The following is a 20756-nucleotide window of genomic DNA, read 5'->3' as shown; positions in this document are numbered from 1 at the left end:
TTCCCTGGGCAACCTGGGCCAGGGCCTCACCACTGTCACGGTGAAGAATATTCCTCATGTCCAGTCTAAATCTGCCCCTCTCCAGTTTATACCCATTTCCCCCCGTCCTATCACCACAAGCCTTTGTAAACAGTCCCTCTCCAGCTTTCTTGTACCCTCTTCAGGTACTGGAAGGTCACTATAAGGTCTCCTCGGAGCCTTCTCCAGGCTGAACAACCCCAACCCTCTCAGCCTGTCCTCGTATGGGAGATGCTCCAACCCTAGGATTTTGTAGCCTCCCCTGGACCCATTCCAACTGTTCCAACACATCCTTTCTTAACCACAAGCTGCCCAAGGTTTGATTTCTATTCTTCTTGCTATTCTTCATCATTTATTCCTTCCTCCACTCGCTTTCTAAGCAAAGCTAGCCTTAGGCAGCTGATTTCCCCGCTCTTCGCTTTGACACCCCCAGGAAAGGGGCCTCCTCCCCCTGCCCGCCATGGGCGGTGCGTCGCGCGCCGCGAGCCCCGCACCACGTGCCCCGTTTACGCGAGAGCCTCGCGAGATCTCGCGAGAGTTGAGCGGGCGCGCGCCGCGTTTGGCGCGCTGGGGACGCTCACCCCCCCACCGCCCCCCCAGCCCCGACCCCGGAGGCTCTGAGGCGCCGCCGTGCGCAAAATGGAGGCCGGCACCGCCCGCGCCGACTGCGAGCTGCCGTCCACCTCCGCCGCCGCGGCCCCCGCGCTCGAGCCCGGCGCCGAGGAGGAGGTACCGCTCCGGGGGCGGGCGGGGAGGATCCTGCGGGCTGTGGGCCACCACACCGGCCCCGCCGCCCCCTCCCACAGGCGAACCCGCAGGCCCGGCCCGGTCTGTCCTTCGGCATCGCCGTGACAGCCGCCGCCGTCTCCTCCGGGGCCGCTTCCTGGCTTTCCCCTGGGTTAGCTTTCTCCTCCAGTGCTCCCCGCCCTAGTGTTTCCCCCATCTGTCCCGGGGCGGAGTGCGAGTGGCGGACTCTCGTGATGCAGAATGACCCCCCGCTGCCCCGCCGGGTGCGGTCCTTACGCAAAATAACCCTTCTGTGCCTCACTGGATGCAGCCGTGATGCAGAAAACCCCTTTCTGTCCCCCTGGGTGCAGCCGTGGTGCAGAGTAACCCTTCTCTGCCCCGCTGGATGCAGCTGTGGTACCCTCCCATTCCCCTCTGCCCCGCTGGATGCAGTCCTCATGCAGTATAACTCCCCCTCTCTGTCCTGCTAGATGTAGCCATGATGCAGAATTACCCCCCTCTGCCCCACTGGATGCAGATGTGGTGTAGAATGCAGAATGTGGTTTTGAAGTGCTGAGGGACATGGTTTAGGGAGTGTTAGGAATGGTTGGACTCGATGATCCAATGGGTCCTTTCCAACCTTGTGATTCTGTGAATAACCCCCTTCTGCCCTGCTGGGTGCAGTCTTCGTGCAGAATGACCCCCCTCTGTCCCACTGGATGCAGCCTTGATGCAGAATTACCCCCCTCTGCTTTGCTCGTTGCAGTCTTCATGCAGAATAACCTCTCTGCCCCACTGGATGCAGCTGTGATGCAGAATAACCCCCTTCCCCCTGCAATGCCTGTGTGGCTGCCGGGATCCTCCCATTCGTATTTTTTTTGGGGAAAAAGACTACAGGCTAAGACACAAGGAATGTTGAAATTGACGTATCCTTGGAAACTGAAAAAGATATAACCTGAAGAATGAATCTCATAAAAACTTAGTGATGACTATGTGTCTTGGAGAAAATTGCAGAATTACTAATATTAGTGCAATCAGAATTTTTATTTGAAGTGATGAGAGGTTTTTTTTGCTTGAAGAGAATGTTTGGTATTTTATTTCATTGCTTATGTATACAAACAGCAGTGTAATTCTGAACATTATCTGACTGCTCAAGGGAACAAGTTTCTGTATTGGATGCAGCTTATTCTGCAGAATTTTGCGCATCTCAACTGATAAAAACTTTGTACTGAGTGTTCAGGGAATGCCTGCTTGGAGGAATCGTTTGATAGCAATGAATGGTTTGGATATTATTGATGCTGTGCTTCGGTGCTAAACTGGTCAATATGTTTCTGAAAGGGGGGGGAGAGGAAGGTTTTGGTGTTTTGAGTTTTTATTCAGACAGTGACATTTGAATTCACATCAGGGCACAGGTCTCTTACATAGCTATGCATAATGTAAGAGCTGCATAATAATGATATAAAATACAACCTGTTGTGCTCTGTTCCCCTCTCACTGTTTCACTTCGCTATGGATCGTCTTATTGTGGTACCAAAACAGTGTCTTGTCTTAATGGCTATTTGGACTACATTTCCACTTTGTGTATGCAAACATAAGAGAGGTCCTAATTATTCTTAATGCATGTGTTTAAAGTTCTTGATAGCACAGGTTACAACAGTAAAGTCAATTAAAGCAGCAGCAGTTCTTGTCCTCAGTCGTTTATTTAGGAGATCACGTCACCTACCCAATTTAGGACTAACGGTGGCACTTACTAGATCGAAATCTCTCTCTCAGCCTGAAGTGAGTAGTTCTGTTTAGGCTAGTTAGAGATTTTGAGAGTTTGGATCCTTGGAGTACTCAGGTTCTGTAGTTTTTTAAACTGCTGCATGGTCATGTTTCTTGTCAGGTGTTTTAAATGACATAGGGAACCCTTAGGTAGGGCTTAATCTTTAATGGAAAGCTTTTCTGAGGTGGAGGCAGATTCTTATCAGCTGGGTCCCTGAGTTAAAATTGAAAGTACTACTTTTGCTGGTTAACTAATTGTTTACACTGAGGCTTCTGCCGGGTCCCTTTTAAGCCAGTCCTCTTAAGTGATGACGATGCATTGGGTCACATTTGTGGGGTAAATTCGCTCAGAGAATTGATAAGCTATTTTGTGCCAACCTGATCCAGTTGGCAGTAAGACAGGAGTATTCTTATTCATACCAAAATTGAATAATTGACTGTTTATAACTTGGGAAAATATTGACAATTTATAACTTGGGAAAATACACAGAAGCAAGTTTGGGTATGAGTCTCGCCCATACTACCCATCTAGCTCTGCCAGCACAGTATAGTGTAAAAAGTAAAAAAGTGAAAAAGTAGTGTGCTTATCTTGTAGTATGTGGGTTTGTTCAGTTTGATCTTTTTACTTTAGTAAATAAAGAAGCTGGTATTTATCAAGTGTTTAAAATTTGAATTCCAGAAAAATGATCCCCCATTTCAACTCAAACTTCCTCCAAAGGCAGCTAGACCTGAAAAAGATGTTGACCCGGAATATGAAGAGAAGATGGTGAGTGTTTTCACAACAAAACATACTGCAGCTTTTAGTGACATTTGTTTGTTTGCTTGAGCTACATCAACACAGTTACAAGGAGTTACTGCAGACAGGATGCATCAGAAAAGGAAGACAAATCTAGGCTCATTTAAATGTCTAATGCAGTGTGGCGTTCCTCACAGTGGCTAATAGTGGGTATTTAGTGAAGAATATGAGAACAGAGGAAGCAGGTCACGATATTTCTGTTTAATACTGTCCTGCTCTTTCAAGTCTTTTTGTCTGTATGATTTCTGGAGTTGGAGTCTGAGGTTTTTAATCTCAGTAGTTGTCAGTGGATTTTATGTTCCTCCACCCCGCCCTGCCCTGCCCCCAGGCTCTCACCCCAAATGGATTTGTCTGCTTGCTTTTTTCCTCTCATGTAGGTTTAGTTATTCACAGTTTTTCTGGGTTAGGGAGTTCCCATTCAATTGTATTTTATATTTAGAACTCTCCCTTTTGGTTTTGGATCTTTCTAGTTTTATTTGATGACCCCTCGAGTCCTGTCAGAGGCATCCTTAAACTGCTGCTTAAGTAAGATAAGTACTGAGGCTGCCAGTTTCTCTTTTTATAAAAACATAAAGGTTTTGAATGTTGATATGCCACATAATATATGTGCCATAAAAATGCAAAAGAGAGTATGTCCATGGCACAAGTGAAAGGAGCTTGTGGTTGGAGAGGAGATAAAAGAGGTAACTTCTGTATTACAAAGAGGCAGAGACCACGAGGATGTTACAAGACTTGTTCTTGAATGGCACACATAGTAAGTTCTTGGTTGAAGCTGGGATCTCTATCTTGCTGCATTTTTCTTAAAAGCTTTGACATTAAACAGATGCTTAGTAATTACAGTAGAGTCTGAAAAGATTGGATGCCATGGAAGACATGGAAAAGCGTCGCTGTTAGGCACAGAAAAATTGATACCTACTTGTATGGGTACTTGAGAGAAGACACACAAATCTGTTAGTTCAGAATGAGTTGAGTAAATAACTAGACTTGGTTTCACAATAATTCATGATGAATTTTTATCTTTCCTGAATTTGAATGTTAGTACAGGTCTAAGAGGCAAAGGGAATAGGTCTCAAAATCTACCTTTCATCTGTTGGGCAGTTGTGAGCCAGGCCCTTACTACCCAATAAGGCACGCTACTTACTCCCCGCCAGTGATGCTGGAGGCAAAAGAGATATTGTTGCATTTAGTATAGAACTCTACCAGTTATGGTTAACTTGCTAAGACCACCCTGAATTGCTAGTTTAATGGAGATCCTCAGAAGGGATTTGTTCTTTCCTGTAAATATCCACATCTTTACTCCCCATTTTTGATTTTTTTTTCCCAAAGAAGTTTTACTTGATATTTACAGTTTATTTGGTTTTCAGGTTATTTACACAAGTCATCCAATAATGAATGCAAGGGAAAAATAACATTTTTTTTTTTTTTTCCAGGAGAGATTTGTAAAGTTGTTTATTTGTCGGGAAGTAGTGCTCTATTAAAAGCAATGCGTTGCCCTCGTGTGGCAAGATCATGAATTGCATGTCATTGGCTCTTCGTGTTACTGCTGCCGCAGCACTTTTACTTGCATGTGCTACCTACGCAGAAAAGCTTTCTGTTATTTGTATATTTCTTAGAAAGGCTATGGTAGAGAACTACAATTTCACTTTTGTAGTTTATTTCGAGATATATAAATGAGATCACGTGAAAATTGCCCTCGGTGGTACAGTGTTATAAGTTGCTTAGATATAGCATAGAGAAAATGTTAAGTATTTGCATTTGATCGTATTTTTCTTAAAAATTAAGTAACATTATCTTTTAAATATAGAGAAGGACATATGTTCTGCTGTGCTTATACAGTGAAGTGCATATGCCTCATTGGTATGGCAAAACCGAAATGATTGAAATCTGACACCAAAATTCAGTGAAAGCAGTATTGAGTTGGTGCTTCCGTTTGTTTAGTCATTCTTCTAAAAGCAGAGCTACCACATTGTTGTCTTGGATCAGACCCTGATAGCCTTGAAACTGATAGAAGTTCTGCCATTGATTTGAGCAAAGTGAAGATTCCATTCCTTACTATAAGCCAGAACCTTAGTTTTTCTTTAGCATTTGTAGACATCCCTAGCATTTAAAGCATCCCTTCCCAGTTGCAGGTGTGCCGTGCAGGCTTAAGCAATCTATACAAGTAAGCTGTTTTTGCATTATATTACTATTATGAGTTTTGAGTGGGGATAAGTCTATCAAGTCCTGCCATGTCTTTCACATTGCTGTTGTATTCATGAAGGATCATTTAACGTGTTAATACTGGATGCTCTAAAGCAATTAATGCCTAGCTGAAGCAGTTCAAGAACTATTTCATGATCCTTGTACCCCTCTGACTTGGCTAATTCATAAGTTGTTCTCATAAGTGTCTGAATTCTGTTTCTTAATAAAAATACATCTTTTATGAAGAAAAGTTTTGATTATTTTTTTTCTTTAATTCTCTCCCCACTTTGGAAACTAGAAAACAGATCGAGCAAAAAGGTTTGAATTCCTCCTGAAGCAGACAGAACTTTTTGCACATTTTATTCAGCCTGCAGCACAAAAATCACCAACGTCTCCGTTGAAAGTCAAGCTGGGACGGCCACGGATGAAGAAAGATGAAAAACAGAGTTTGATTTCAGCTGGAGAGTATGTTTTATTTCTGACTTATGCTTGCAAACAAATTATGCATTTTAATGTATCTCTTAAATTAGTAGCATAGAGATTGTGCTTTAAGTAAGTACAGAACTTTTTTTTTGTATTAATGGCATTTCATGCTTTCTTTAAAAGCTCTGTGGTATATGCAAGTTGATCATCAACATTAGTAGAATCTTGCATCAGGAATGCGCTTTTGAAGTAAATTACCTGATTTTTGCCACTTGCCATGCTTTCGTCCATATTGTGGAGTGATCTTGGAGGGTGTGAATGGAATTTCTGTTGCATAATTCTGAGCTAGAAGATGCACTACAGAAACGCGTCTGATGTGCTCCAGCTGCTTATGGACATGTCAGTGGGGCCAGAGTGGAGAGAGGCCAAGTTAAAATAAGTGCATGAAGTATGGATATTGGATCTTCAGCACCAATTGTCCCTCCGCCAGTCTGTCTGTATTAGTAAGTAGTGCAGACATAGCCTGCGTGTAGTGCTTCTGAGGAGTCATGTAGTAGCAAGCCACTAGTTTTTTGAATGTTTACAATATGGCATTCTCTATTTTTTAAGCATTTTAGTTTTTTTTTTTAATTGAATATGGGATTCTTCTGAATGGTGTAGTTATCAAGTGATTGCTTCTAAGGCCACTGGTGATGCGTGTCTTGTATTTATGTGTTGCTCATTTAAAAAGTACCTTAGTGAATTCATCATACTTGTGAGAATATATGGCTCTGGAGTAGAGGGCTTCATATCAGCCCTTCTAATTAAAGTTGAAATGAACTATAAGAAGTTATTAACAGGATACAATTTTTGTCAGTGTACTAAGACACATGTATTGTAGATTGATGATTGTTTCTGTTATGATTTGTCTCTTGATTTTATAGTTTTTTGAAATTAATATAAATGCGAATCTTGGATTCTCTCTTTAGTTATCGTCACAGACGCACAGAACAAGAAGAAGATGAAGAGCTGTTGTCAGAGAGTCGTAAAACATCTAATGTGTGTATTCGATTTGAGGAGTCTCCTTCATGTAAGTATTATATTGACAGTTTTCTGATTGCTTTGATGTAATTGAAATCTGAGCAGATTGCAATTGAAATTTTCTACTTAGAATTAGTATTTTTCTACTTAGAGGAATCTTACATTTACAGATGTGAAAGGAGGAACACTAAGAGATTATCAGGTTAGAGGTTTGAACTGGATGATCTCATTGTATGAAAATGGTGTTAATGGCATTCTGGCAGATGAAATGGTAAGCAGTAATCTTTTGGTATTTTTGTGGTAATTATTGAGCAAAATTCAGCATTAAAGTGCCTAATTATTTAAATATATGCAGTAATATGCATCAGATTTTTCACAACTGCAATTGTAATTCCAGTGAAGGAAATGATATTCCAAGCATTTGCTGTGTAGTTTGCTTTAAACAACTTTAATGGCAGAATTATATATTAGGAAAATTGTTTGGAACTATTTCTGTATGGTATTTAATTTCAGCAGGTTTCTTTCCCCCACTTCTTTGTCACTGCAGGGTCTTGGTAAGACTCTGCAAACAATAGCATTATTAGGCTACCTGAAGCATTACCGAAACATCCCTGGGCCACACATGGTCCTGGTTCCAAAATCAACTTTGCACAATTGGATGAATGAATTCAAGCGCTGGGTTCCATCATTGCGTGCTGTTTGCCTTATTGGAGATAAAGATGCCAGAGTAAGTGCTCTACATTTCCAAGTTGTGTGCATTATTTGTCAAAAACTAGCACTTAGGTATGTGGAATTCTCCCAACTAATTCCTTAATTACAGTAATTTTTTTAGTAATCTTTTGCTATGCTAGTGTTGAACATGCAAAGAGTTATGCTTGTGACTATGAGGAAAAATACAGATCAGTAGGTGAAATAATAGATTGAGATCAAAGTGCAGCTGCGTAACCTGCCTCTTTTTCTGTAGTCTTCTTTCATTTTTGCACCTTAATTTTTTTAATGTCTTTTGTGTTTGCATTGTGCATTGTTTATTAATTTTCCTTTATTGCCCTTGCCTCTTTCTTCACTTCTTTTTATGTGATTTCTCCCACTCTTCATTTGTCTTATGTCCATGCCTTACCGTGTAACTAGGATTCTGCTGTAGAGCTTTTCATCTTTCATGGTGAAGGCCTTAAAATAGAGGATGGTTGGATGATTCCTTCCAGTGCGGCAGTCTTAGATTTGACTGTACTGATTTGACTGCTCTTTGCAGTTTGTTTTAATTTGAAGTCTGATAATATTTCACCCCCATGTATTAATATATATATTGCTAGTTCAGTGGAATGAAATTAAGATTACGTTGAAGGGAAGCGTGCACTTTGTACCTTCCTTGCTTTCCGAGTCTTGTGTCTGTATTAACTTTTCATTTCCTCATTTTCTTCTTCATCTCTCTGTTGGTGTTTGTGAGTTAGTGGATGGTACTGTACCGAGCACTGCTTTCTTAAGTAGCTCTGCAAGGATGTGGACTTGAATAGTCGTGCTACTCCCACTAGCTGGAGTGATCTGTGTACTACTAAGTCAGTTCTTGGGGGACCTGCACGAGTGCTTCTTCCAGTGGGTGGTATTCTTTCATATGAAAAGATTTGTATGCCTGGATACGTATCCCTTACAAAACAGATGGGACAGAGGAGGAGATCTTTAGGAAATAGAGAAGATGGGAGTGGGCTTTGTGGGTTGTTTTGAAACACTATTTTGTGGTTTGTATCTTTGGACTAGTTAGTTTAGTGTTTTGGGTTTTTTTTCCCAGTTGGCAGTATGTAGTGTATCTAAATTACAGAATTATGCTGAAGATTAAATATTTGATTTTGAATAGGAGAAAATTTGTATTTTGCTTAACCTTGGCTAGTGATGGGTCTGTGCCTAAAGTACAAAGGATTGAAGGCTTTTATTACGGAAACTTTCAGTTACTGAGGAGGTGTGCATCTTTTGTGTGCCAGCTTAGCGCATCAGTAATGTTGGCAGAGATAGGTTTCACTGAATTCCATGTGAATTGTTCATATTTATAAGGTTTTATTAACTTTATTGTTCTACTTTAGGCTGCCTTTATCCGTGATGTTATGATGCCTGGTGAGTGGGATGTTTGTGTTACATCATATGAAATGGTAATTAAGGAGAAATCGGTCTTCAAAAAATTTAACTGGAGATACCTGGTAATTGATGAAGCCCACAGAATAAAGAATGAAAAATCTAAGGTAAATTTAGAATTGTTTGGTACTTGGGATGTTTTGTGTAAAACTATCTTCAATCTGCTTTTAGCAGATTAAGTTTTAGGTGTGATTTTTTTTAAATATAAGCTGTAAGCTATTGGGTGGTACATGAGTTTCATGGGTAGCTCACTGTCTTTAAATTTAGTTGATATTGTCTCAGTTTTCAGAAACTGTTGAAAATTCATTATGCTAAAACATATATGATAACTACTTGTTTTATTTCTAGCTGTCAGAGATTGTACGTGAGTTCAAGACAACAAATCGGTTGCTGCTTACAGGAACTCCTTTACAGAATAACCTACATGAGCTGTGGGCATTGCTCAATTTTCTTTTACCTGATGTCTTCAATTCTGCAGATGTAAGTTGAGGTTTGGAAGTACAGTTTTGCTCTTGTTACTTTGATTCCCAGGCTGCTTTCTGCAGAAGAGAAGAATGACCAGTCTAGTAAGAGACATGGGATGTGCGAGACCTGGATTCATTATAAACTGTGTGGCTTACTTATCTGTAGATTTCCTTTTTCACTCTGCCTAGTTAAAACAGTGTATTCTGTTAGTGCAGATAAGGCCTCAGGCCAGTAACAGCAAAGGTAACACTTAAATAGTTCAGGAATTATGCTAAGTGGAACAAATTTTGGGAAAGCAATGTGGAATGAATAATATGAAGCATCCAAATAGGCATAAGCCTTTTTTATTTAGGACTTGAGTAATCTTTCTCCTCTTTTACTGTTAATATTTCCTTGTATTTGTATTGCTTGCTTTTTGTACTTGTGTATTATTGGTTTTTGCTCATCCATCTAATTTACTTAAGGATTCTGCTTTCTTTTACCTTGTTGCCCCAACATTACACAAGCCCTAAGGGGATGAACTTGGACACTGCAGTGAGGAGCATGGAAAACCATTGTAAATTAAGCAGAGTAATAGTATTTTGTCTGCAGAGTTACTCATGACTTGAATGTTATAACGTGCTGGGGAGCTGGCACAGAATCAGACCGATTTTTTTTATTTCGCTCATAGAAGTAATTTATCTCAAGATTTATGCCACTCTTCAGCTGGAGTGAAAGAGAGATGATATGTGTCTGTTAAAACTACACATGATAAACTGTTGGTACCAATTGTGCTGTTTCTCACCACAGGATTTTGATTCATGGTTTGACACTAAAAATTGTCTCGGCGATCAGAAACTTGTAGAAAGACTTCATGCTGTAAGTAATTAGAACTGTAATCACATGTCATTATTAGATATTCAGTGTAAAAGAAAGAAAAACAGTTCACTTCCCCTTTCATCTTCAAGTTGAGAAGATGAACTTTGAAGGTGTGTTGCTACAGAAACGCCCAGCAGAATTTTCATGAATTAATATTGGAACTTAATAGTACAGATGCTGCTTTCTGTAACATTACTGTTTGAAGCAGACAAAATCTGTGTATAAAATATGAAAGTGAAGAATTTCGAGATCTTTTTGAAGCCGTTTATTATTTTGAATAGTATAGTGATACACACATCCTGCTACTCTGACTGTAGGCATGTCTTTACCTTTGTTTTACTGTGCATGAGATAAAAGACGTCTTTCATCATGCAAAACAAATCAGGAAGAAGTACAACTTCTGCATTCCTTATCTTTGAAATGTTGGTGTATTTTGTATATGCTGCTAGTGAAAATAAAACAGAGCTTTTGTTAAAACATAATAAATGGATTTTATAAGCTTATTGGTTTGGCACTTTCTTAGGATAACAACAGGGATGAATATGGAAATTGTGTGTAGTGTTATGTGTTTATGTGTGAACTTAGTCTAATAGTGGACAACTTTGTTTTGCAGACTTTAGCAGAATTTTTCTGAAAGAGTCACCATGACAGCAATAAATATTGATTAGTTCTGAATAAAGACCAGATAATTGAATTTGTTGATTTTTGTATTTGAGGCAATCAATGTTGTGAATTTATCTGTGGAAAATATCTTAATTTGCGTAGGTTTTGAAGCCATTTTTGTTGCGTCGCATAAAAGGTGAAGTAGAAAAGAGTTTGCCTCCAAAGAAAGAAGTAAAAATTTATCTTGGGCTCAGCAAAATGCAGAGGGAATGGTGAGTTATTTACATCGAAGTAAGAGTCTTTTCTGATAGAGAACAGTACAGCTTTTTGCACTGAATTTTTTTTTTTCTTCTTGTGGTTGCGTGTTAAGACAGTCAGATGGAGAAGCCTATAGATAGGTGTCTTTGAGGCTTTTTAAAAGATGCCAAGTTATAAGAACTCAGGAATGAAATGGTAATGAAAAAGGTTGGGAGAAGGAAAGCAGAAACTTCTTTTCCTTCCTTCATTTTATTTGAAAGGACATACAGTTACTAACTTTCTTCCTTTGATGGAAACATGTATGCATCAGTAAAAGTTTGAGCTGAAATAAAAATAAAACTCTTGGGAGTCACATACCCAGAAGAGATGTGAGGAGTCATGTCAGTGTGGCAGCTTTAGTCAAATAAACTCTGTCTTTAATCCACTTCGTAATCCTAAAATCAAGTGTGAGTTAGCCCAATAAGTGACAGATCATTGTCACTCACAGACAAATTGCCTTCCATATTTAGGTATGGATTTATAAATCCTAATTATCAGTCAGTTGTTTTCTCCAAGTACCGTGATAATACAGTTCATTATTATGTAAAACAGAGCAGGCTCTCACATTGCAAAATAAGTAATTGGGGTGTTACTGGTTTCATTCATGTTTTAAATATCAAATAAAAGCTGAGAGTTGTTCAGAATTCCCTGTAAAACTTCAGGTACACAAGGATCTTGATGAAAGATATTGATATCCTGAATTCAGCTGGGAAAATGGATAAGATGCGTCTGCTGAATATTCTGATGCAGCTACGGAAATGCTGTAACCATCCGTACCTGTTTGATGGTGCTGAGCCGGGGCCTCCTTACACCACTGACACACATCTCATCACTAACAGTGGTAAAATGTTAGTTCTGGATAAACTGCTAGCAAAACTCAGAGAGCAAGGTGAGTACAGTTAATGAACAGTAGCAGTCTGAATGGTCGTCATAAGTAAAACTCTGTCAAAAACTGCTTAGATCCATTCTTGTCTTTCTCCAGTGAGTGCTTTCATTCCTTTTGGTGACGATTTTATGGAAAATTTTTCTGTAAATCTTAACTTGTGGAGGGAAGAAAGCCTTGCAGGAATGACAAGGAAGTTTAATAATAATATGGGGAAGTAAAGGGAAGGAAGAGCAGAACGTCCCTTCTGTTGTCTTTAAGAAAATTTTTGATGAGAGGACTAGTTTGTGCACATCGGTTATCAGATACTTAGCAAGGTTTTGAGTGTTCTGCTTCTTCAGCTGTGTATTTCTTCTGTGTAAATTATCAAATAACCTGTCTTGAGAAGACATTACATCAATACCAGAAAAGTTCCTTTAGAAGAAACACTTAAGTTTACTTACTTTCAGTAAGTTAGGCATAGTACAGATTATTTCACATGGATTCTTACTCATGCTCTATAGTAAACTCTGTGTTAAGATTAATTTGAAAATGTAGAACCAACAGCAATGTTCTGTGTTATTCTGTCAGGTTCCAGAGTTCTGCTTTTTAGTCAGATGACTCGCTTACTGGATATTTTGGAAGACTATTGCATGTGGCGTGGATATGAGTACTGCCGGCTTGATGGACAGACACCACATGAAGAAAGAGAAGTGAGAAAGTTGTGTATAAATAAGAAATTTTTCTTTTACATGTTAATTACTAAGAAATTATTCTTTACCTATAGAAGTAGCTACATCGTTACTGAAAGTAAAGCAGAAAGGCTACAGTTAAAAAGGCTGCTAAGGGTATATGTTTTTCCTAACTAAAGCCCAAGGGAAAGTAGATTTCGTTTGTTCTTCAACTAAATGAAGAGTGTAATATTTCATGGACTCAAATGGATTTTAGCACCTGTGCAAATCTACAGTTTCTTACTTCTATAAAAAATGGTTTTGATATGAAGATTCTAAGAAATTTCATTGCAAAGCCGCTAATATATTGGAAGGCTGTTTGAAAACTCTGATACTTCAATGACACTCTTTCTTTTAGGAAGCAATAGACACCTTTAATGCTCCCAACAGCAGTAAATTCATTTTCATGCTGAGTACCAGAGCTGGAGGTCTTGGAATTAATTTGGCAACTGCTGATGTGGTTATTCTCTATGATTCAGATTGGAACCCTCAAGTAGATCTGCAAGCCATGGTGAGTTGACTCACTAATACACACTTGTTTGTTAAAGTTGTCATTGATCTGTCATATAAGCGTTTCCAGAACTTGTATTTTTGTTACTTTTCTTTACTTTTGTGTTTAATAACAAGGAGCTAAGGAATTGAATAAAAAGGGCAATAACAGAATTATGGAATAAACTGTAGATTTTTCTCTATAAATATCAGTCTTAATTCTTTTCATAATTTAACAAGGTTACTTCTGTCCAAATACTGTGTCAATATTGTTTATCCATAGAGTTATTCTTAATTTTGTCTTTCCAGAAGACAACAGTTAGTAGGAGAGCTGTTTCCAAAACAATAGCGAAGAATTAAAAGCATGCAGCTTTATATTTTTCATTTTTGGGAAGTGTATGCTTTTGCAACCTGCCTTGTTTATGCAGAAGTATAAAATCCTTCGGTGGTGATGCTAGGGGGAAAGAAACCCATATTTTTGGTTTAAATGTACTAAAATTGTTTCTTTTTGAGTGAATATCAGAGAGTCAAGTCTATTCACGTGGAATAAAAATCAGATAATACTTGCATGATTGGGTTGGGAGGTATTTGTTCTGTGTTTTGTGATTTTTTTGGTTTTGTTTTTTTTTAATGCCCTTAAACACATCAAATATTTGCTGTGAATAACACTTCTTTTGGATATGAATGCTGACTACCAATAGTAGACAGATTTCCTGGAAACTGAGGAGTGTGATTTGTGAGCTTTGGTAGGCTTTTCAGGAAGAAATTAATATTATGCAGGAGATTAAAAGATTTAACGACTGATGTTTAAAGGACAGTCAGAAAATCCTGGTACCAACAGCTTGAAGGCCAGTTGTTTAGCTCTTTTTACTTAAGAGGACAAAATAATATTTTTATTTGTATTTTCCAGAGAAAATAAGCACAAGCTTTGTTACAAATAAGTTTAGTATGTTAGTCATATGACATCATTTGCTGTGTATTGTACCTGTACAATATGAGCTGCATATTGATGCTTTAACATAGTGAGCTTGGGACAACTACAGTTATTGAAACTGTGGCTGCATGGACTTTGCCCATGGCATTAATATGCTCAAGCCAGGGATGCCGAAGTTTCAACACTGATGTCAAATGAAGGAATTAGTTTGAAAGCAGTGCAGACGTGTATGTACATAGTGGTGTATCTCCCCTTTGCAACTGCAGTCTAGACAGCTATTTAGTGTCTTCATTGACAGTGAGATAGTGCTTTTATTACTATAGAATGACCCAAACTTAAAAGGTGTACTAGGTAGATAACAGGTAAATATTAAGTATACCGGTTTTCCACTTTTGTATGCTATTGAGTAAGCAAGGAACCAAGAAATATATGCTAATTTCAGTCTGCTCTATAGCAAGCTAAATGTCTATTGCTTGTGAGTTTTTGTTGCTGAACACTGATTGATTTATGTTTGTTAGGATCGTGCGCATCGTATTGGTCAAAAGAAACCAGTACGGGTGTTTCGACTAATCACTGATAATACTGTTGAAGAGAGGATTGTAGAAAGAGCTGAAATAAAACTGAGACTGGACTCTATAGTTATACAACAAGGTATCGACTGCTATATATGTTTGTCTGCAACAGAGTTGTTCAGTCCCTTAAAGCATGAGTTAAATAACTGTACAGCTGTACAGAATGAGAAAAAGCAGGCCTTGTGTATAATAGCAGTGCACTAAATCAGCCTAAGGAAGTGTAACATATAAGTTATTTACTTATTCAGCTGAAATTTTTGAAAAAAAATTATTTTCCTAAATATTGTGGACATAGACTTGTACCAAGACTCTAAATGAGGAAAGCAAACTACAGCTGAAGAGGTGTTATTGTTTTTTGTGATATGTTAACAAAGGAAAAAAAAGAAAAAAGATACACTGCATGGCAGATAAAAATAATTATATTGATGTGCTTCCTACCACACATAAATTTACTGAACATTAAAACTGCTTTATTTGTCTGTTCAGTTGCTCTTGGAAGAATAGTTGGTAAAAAACTAAGGTTCTCGAGCTACATTTTGAAGGTTGGTTTTGTTTCCAAAAGGGTGGGTTGCTGGAAGGATGGTGGTCGAAGTTTTGTTGGTCTGTGAAGAGATGAGATAGGATAAGTGAAATTTTGGGACAAATCAAAGTTTTGGGAAAAATACTCAGAGGCTTGGGTTGAAATCAGTGGCGCGCTAAAATTCTCAAGTACTTCTTAATGGTTATTACATAATATCTGGTCATTTTTTCATTTTGAAATAGAATTTTGATCTTAAATGTTCAGCTAACTTTTGAGAATAAGATCTTAAACATAAAATTTGGATTGTCTAAAAGCAAAACCATCTCTGTTATTACTTGGTTCAAGGTTGTGATTTTTTTATTTTCCCTGAAGTTCCTGCTTTCTGTTTATTTTCAGCTGAAGTGAAATGTAATTTTTTTTCTGTATGGCTCTATTGTTTTTCCCTTTGTTGGTCTGCCAGTGAACTGGAAAAATCCAGTGTTTGCGTGGTCCTACTAGAACTTTTGCATCCTAACTTTCAATGTGTTCCTTGTAATTTTAGGAAGGCTCATAGACCAACAGTCTAACAAACTGGCAAAAGATGAAATGCTGCAGATGATCCGGCATGGAGCCACACATGTTTTTGCTTCCAAAGACAGTGAGCTGACAGAAGAAGATATAAGCACTATTTTAGAAAGAGGTGAAAAGAAGGTTAGTGAACAGTTTTGTACAGAATTCAAAATATGTCAAACGTTAAATATATATACATGAAATATAAATTAAATCTGGTTATATAAATGTTTTTATGCCCAGCTGTTCCTTTACTATTCATAAGTATTTTAAAGCTTATGAAAGTTTTGAAGGAATAGAATTAGAGAGTTATAATTATTTTCAAAGTTCACACTGTGCGTGCCATATCTTAAGCACTAGTTATTTTGTGTGCTTTTAGAAAGATGTACGTTTTATGCCAACAATTCTAGCAGATACAAAACCTTTATGGAACTTTATGAGGGAATAGGTAGCTCTGTGGAAAAACAAACTATCAGTTCTGCTGCAAAGAACTGGGCATAAATTTCATTTACATTTAAAAGTTAAATCATACAGTTGTAGTACTGCATCCCAACATAGTAAATATAGTTTAATGGAAAGTCCTGGAATTGGACTATTCAAAAGTGGAAAGCAGTATGGGCATCTCACCATTTTCTTGTAAGGAAAGTAAAAGTTTAAAGCAGAAAAAGACTCTGAGAATGATTTAATAATGGCAAAAGCTGTTCCTTTTCTGGGTTTTTTTTTTTCTAATAACAGATGAAACACGTTTCAGTAAGTCTAAAAGTATCTTCCTGTGTTTTCAGACAGCTGAAATGAACGAACGATTGCAGAAAATGGGGGAGAGCTCCTTACGGAATTTCACTATGGACACAGAGATGAGCTTATACAACTTTGAAGGTGAAGATTATAGAGAAAAACAAAAGGTAATTTTTCTTGAAGTTTTTAAGACTGTAGCTTAGAGGTGCAAGCATAAAGGCCGTATTAAAAAAGATATAGCTGTAAAGGCTTTTGTAGGCAAGTAAGAAGCTACTGAAAAATCCACTTAGCTCTGCAGAAGTATCAATATTCTGAATTTTTGTTAAATTAGCTTTCACCTCCACTGTTTTTCTTCACAGTAAAATATGATAATATTGCTCAGATTTTATCCTTTTGGCAGCAAAAATGTTATGTTGCATCCTACTATACCGCTGCAGTCAGTATTATTTTACTGTTGAATAACTGAGAGGAATAAACAGACCTGATAATGATTTTGCATATGGTACCTGGGCTTAACTCTTCATTGCAGTGAAGGTTATAGTCACAAGCATTAATGTGAGCTATATGTACAATTTACCTAATTATATGAGGATCATCCAACTGAAGAGGATGATCTGAGGTAGATGGACTCATAACTCTACTTGGGTGTCTGTAGTAAGTAGAATGTTTTAAAGGGATCTGTCCATGGCACTTCAGTGCCTCGCTTGTGTTTATCTTTTGTGTGTTTAAATATGTGTTCTAATCAGCTATAATTTCTAGCTTACTTGTGCTCCCTTGTAGTACCCAAATTGTTGAGCATAACGATTAGGTTTGCCATACAAAAATATGTTCCTGTTTTGTGGCGCCACATTAGTCATTATTTTTCCCGCTTTAGGAAAGCATACAGTTACTTTACTATCTTTTTATTCTGTTCTGCACATAGTTGAGCATGATGGAATGGATAGAGCCTCCAAAACGAGAACGTAAAGCTAATTATGCAGTTGATGCTTATTTCAGAGAAGCTCTACGTGTTAGTGAACCCAAAATTCCAAAGGTAAGGAGCTGGCAAGTATGGAGTGGGTTTTGTGGTCTTCTCTTGCTCTTCTCCCGAGTGTTGCATCCCCTGCGCTCACCTTATGCTGGTAAGAAAATGAATGTATTTGCAAACTGATTGATTGCACTGCTGCTGCATTGTAAAAGTTTAGTTGCACAGAAATGAGCACTATTTGATGTTAATAGACCTGTCTATTTTTGAAGGCTCCACGACCACCAAAACAACCAAATATTCAGGATTTCCAGTTTTTCCCACCACGGTTATTTGAACTGTTGGAAAAAGAAATTCTGTATTATCGTAAGACTATAGGATATAAGGTAATTTTTTTTTTAAATGCGAATTAATGAGATGTATTTGTATTCCTCTTTGCAGATTACTGCAACCCTGATAGCTAAATGAAGTAAATGAGACTGCAACTAAAAACCATGTCATTCTGATGATATTTTTTGCAAAGTGCTTCTTAATGTGAAGAAAATGGCTTAAACCCCCTACTCCTGTTTCTGTTCCACAGTGGAACAGAAAAAGTCATCTGTAATTCCTTCCTTCATTTAAAACTTCTTGTCTGTAGTTTTGTGTTTTATCCGTAACAATAAAATAAATAGAAAAAACAGAGACAGTTCTGATGCTTCGTCTACCTCTTGGACCCAAAAGTGTGATGTGGTCAAAAGTGGCCTACTGCTTCTTAGCTGAATTTCTCCCTCTTCCTCGCTGAGATTATTGGAGAGGAACTGAACAGAGATTCTGTTTTGACTTTTTTTTCATTACTTGTCCCAGTGTTGTCTGAGTAAATCAAATGGATCCCCTACTTCCAGACATGTAACTTGCTTTAAAAAGCCCTGTGTTTCATGACAGGTTTCAGAACTGAAATGTATTGGAGACCATAAACTTGTCATTCAAAGTGATGTATAGGAAGTTGGTATTGCAAAAGAGTGGAATTAATATTAGCAAAATATACTTAAAGAAAAAGCAGAAAGTGTCTTAGAAGCAGAAGGTGTTTTAGCTGGAAGCAAAAAGAATTTTATGTGGATGGCAGGATAAAATTGAAGGAAATATAATTAACTTAGGGAAAGAAAATGATGAATACTCCAAAAATTAGGATGAGAGAATAGCTAATGTTGGCAGTGTGCATGTAGAGAGAGGAGTTTCGGTCCTGTTAGTAGAATCTAGTCGATTGGATAGGTTGAACATGAATATTTGTTGTCTTAAAACCTTAGTATGACTGCTTACTGGTGGTGCAAGTGATAAATATGATTAAATTTGTTCTGATCTGAATTGGAAGTATAGCTTTATCTGAAGAGTTTATATCTTGTATCTGAAGAGTTTATTGTTAGAAATGAAGATTGCCGTAAATGATATCAGAAGGTATCAACTAGGTGTTTGCTGCAGAAATATGTTGTAAGGTCTACAAAATCAGTACTGGATACTATTTTCTGACATGTTTGCTGTTGTGTGGTATGGAATTCCAATACGCAGTTTAAAGGTCACAAATATTAAATTGATGTCAATGGGGAGAGGGACAGATAAAATGTTGCTAGGCCTTGTTTACATAATATTGTCTGTCTGGAAAATGTTACAAACTATTGGATGTAAGAGAGAAGATCCTTAGCTAGTGAAAAGTGATACTGAAATCAGTGAACTGTGACAGCTTACACTAGTTGTTTAAAAAAGTATTTTTATTGTGGTTTGGTTTCTTTAGGGTAGCCCAGGTGTGGGGTGGTGGGTTTTTTTTGTTCTTTGGGTTTCGGGTTGGTTTTATGTGACAGCAAATGCTTACTGAGTGTGGACTGAATCAGTCCTGTGAGTTCTATCGTATGCTGATAAATTGTAAACTGTGGTTGATAAAAAAGCATACAGTCTCTTTAAATGCACTACAGCTTATTGTGATATCCTGAATTCAGGTGCCCAGGAATCCTGACCTCCCAAATGCTGCCCAGGTACAAAAAGAGGAACAAAAGAAGATAGATGAGTCTATGCCTCTGAATACCGAGGAAAGTGAAGAGAAAGAAAAGCTTCTAACACAGGTAAAATAAGAACAGCTGAAGTATTTAATCGTGTATGTTTTTACTAGTATGGACTAATAATTACAGATATGCACAGAAAAGCTACTCGGATGTTATAGGAAGGAGAAAGCACGCAACATGTAATGATTTTGCTTGGTTTTGCTTTGAGGGACCTTTCCTGTCCTTGAACAGCTTTACGTCATAGTCATGGACTATTTCCTTGAATGTCTGCAGAGTTTCTGAGGCAAGGACTTGTATAGTGAATGCACTACCCAACAATACATGCAGAAATCCCATCAGTGGGTTTCTTGTATATGCATTTACCTTGCATGGGTTTTTATCAAAAAGGTTTTGAATAGGAGACAAGCCTCTATCAACGTATATGATGATTACACAGATGTATGAGACATCCATTAATTTTGTCCCAGCTGGGTTGTTAGGCATGTTCCTTTTATACTGGGACCACATCCCTGTCGCTGGGTAGTTTTGGACTGTTATCCTGCTGAGTAGGCTTATGGAAAGCTAATTGTTAAGGGGTAGGATGTGTTTCAAAAAAACAGCAAGATTTTTTGGTTGTGAAAATTTTCTCTAAAAGAGTTGGGTGTATTGTTGCTTGAAGAAATTTGCAAGGTCACAATTTGACTGCTAATTTCACCTGTTTATAGCAGAGGAGATATTTAAGGTGGTCCTGCTACCCACGTCAGTACTGCTGTTAATGATTAAAAAGAAATATTTGTATTGTGTATGGTGGACTTACTGTAAAGGTGTGATCTAATTGTGGAGTGAGCTTATTCAGCTGGAGAACTGACAGAGATTGTAGATGTATTTTTGTGATGAAAGAAGCTCAATGCACTACAAATTGCTGTTGAGGCATGTGATTTTTTCTTTTGTTCATGGTGTTTTCTCCTTTTCTTGTCTTTAAATTGTAATGTCTCATTCTTGGATGATGGTTTTGTGCATTGCATCTCACTGTTGTTCAGTTTTGGATTAGTTTCTTTTGATACCTAACAGATTTTCTGTTTGACAATGCTATGGAGTTTCCATTTGATTCCATCTTTT

General features: G+C 38.0%; 1 protein-coding gene across 2 annotated transcripts in view; it reads left to right on the top strand.

Annotated features, from left to right (window-relative positions):
* The first annotated feature begins 612 nt into the window (after positions 1 to 612).
* The window catches only part of SMARCA1 (SWI/SNF related, matrix associated, actin dependent regulator of chromatin, subfamily a, member 1), a 32521-nt gene continuing 12377 nt past the window's right edge, over positions 613 to 20756 (top strand). For both annotated transcript variants that reach the window (XM_054075186.1, XM_054075187.1), the window contains exons 1-19: positions 613 to 747; positions 3188 to 3274; positions 5784 to 5950; positions 6877 to 6977; positions 7099 to 7199; positions 7476 to 7655; positions 9001 to 9156; positions 9398 to 9529; positions 10304 to 10372; positions 11138 to 11247; positions 11935 to 12161; positions 12726 to 12847; positions 13224 to 13376; positions 14807 to 14939; positions 15922 to 16070; positions 16712 to 16831; positions 17587 to 17697; positions 17901 to 18014; positions 19596 to 19718. In XM_054075186.1, coding sequence (XP_053931161.1) covers positions 658 to 747; positions 3188 to 3274; positions 5784 to 5950; positions 6877 to 6977; positions 7099 to 7199; positions 7476 to 7655; positions 9001 to 9156; positions 9398 to 9529; positions 10304 to 10372; positions 11138 to 11247; positions 11935 to 12161; positions 12726 to 12847; positions 13224 to 13376; positions 14807 to 14939; positions 15922 to 16070; positions 16712 to 16831; positions 17587 to 17697; positions 17901 to 18014; positions 19596 to 19718 — 2445 coding nt within the window. In that variant the 5' untranslated portion in view covers positions 613 to 657. The remainder of the gene's footprint in view (positions 748 to 3187; positions 3275 to 5783; positions 5951 to 6876; positions 6978 to 7098; positions 7200 to 7475; positions 7656 to 9000; positions 9157 to 9397; positions 9530 to 10303; positions 10373 to 11137; positions 11248 to 11934; positions 12162 to 12725; positions 12848 to 13223; positions 13377 to 14806; positions 14940 to 15921; positions 16071 to 16711; positions 16832 to 17586; positions 17698 to 17900; positions 18015 to 19595; positions 19719 to 20756) is intronic.

The sequence above is a fragment of the Cuculus canorus genome, chromosome 10 (assembly GCF_017976375.1).
Source record: "Cuculus canorus isolate bCucCan1 chromosome 10, bCucCan1.pri, whole genome shotgun sequence".
NCBI classification, from domain to species: domain Eukaryota; kingdom Metazoa; phylum Chordata; class Aves; order Cuculiformes; family Cuculidae; genus Cuculus; species Cuculus canorus.
Note: the sequence above shows the minus strand (reverse complement) of the source record. Positions and strands in the feature narration are given on the sequence as shown.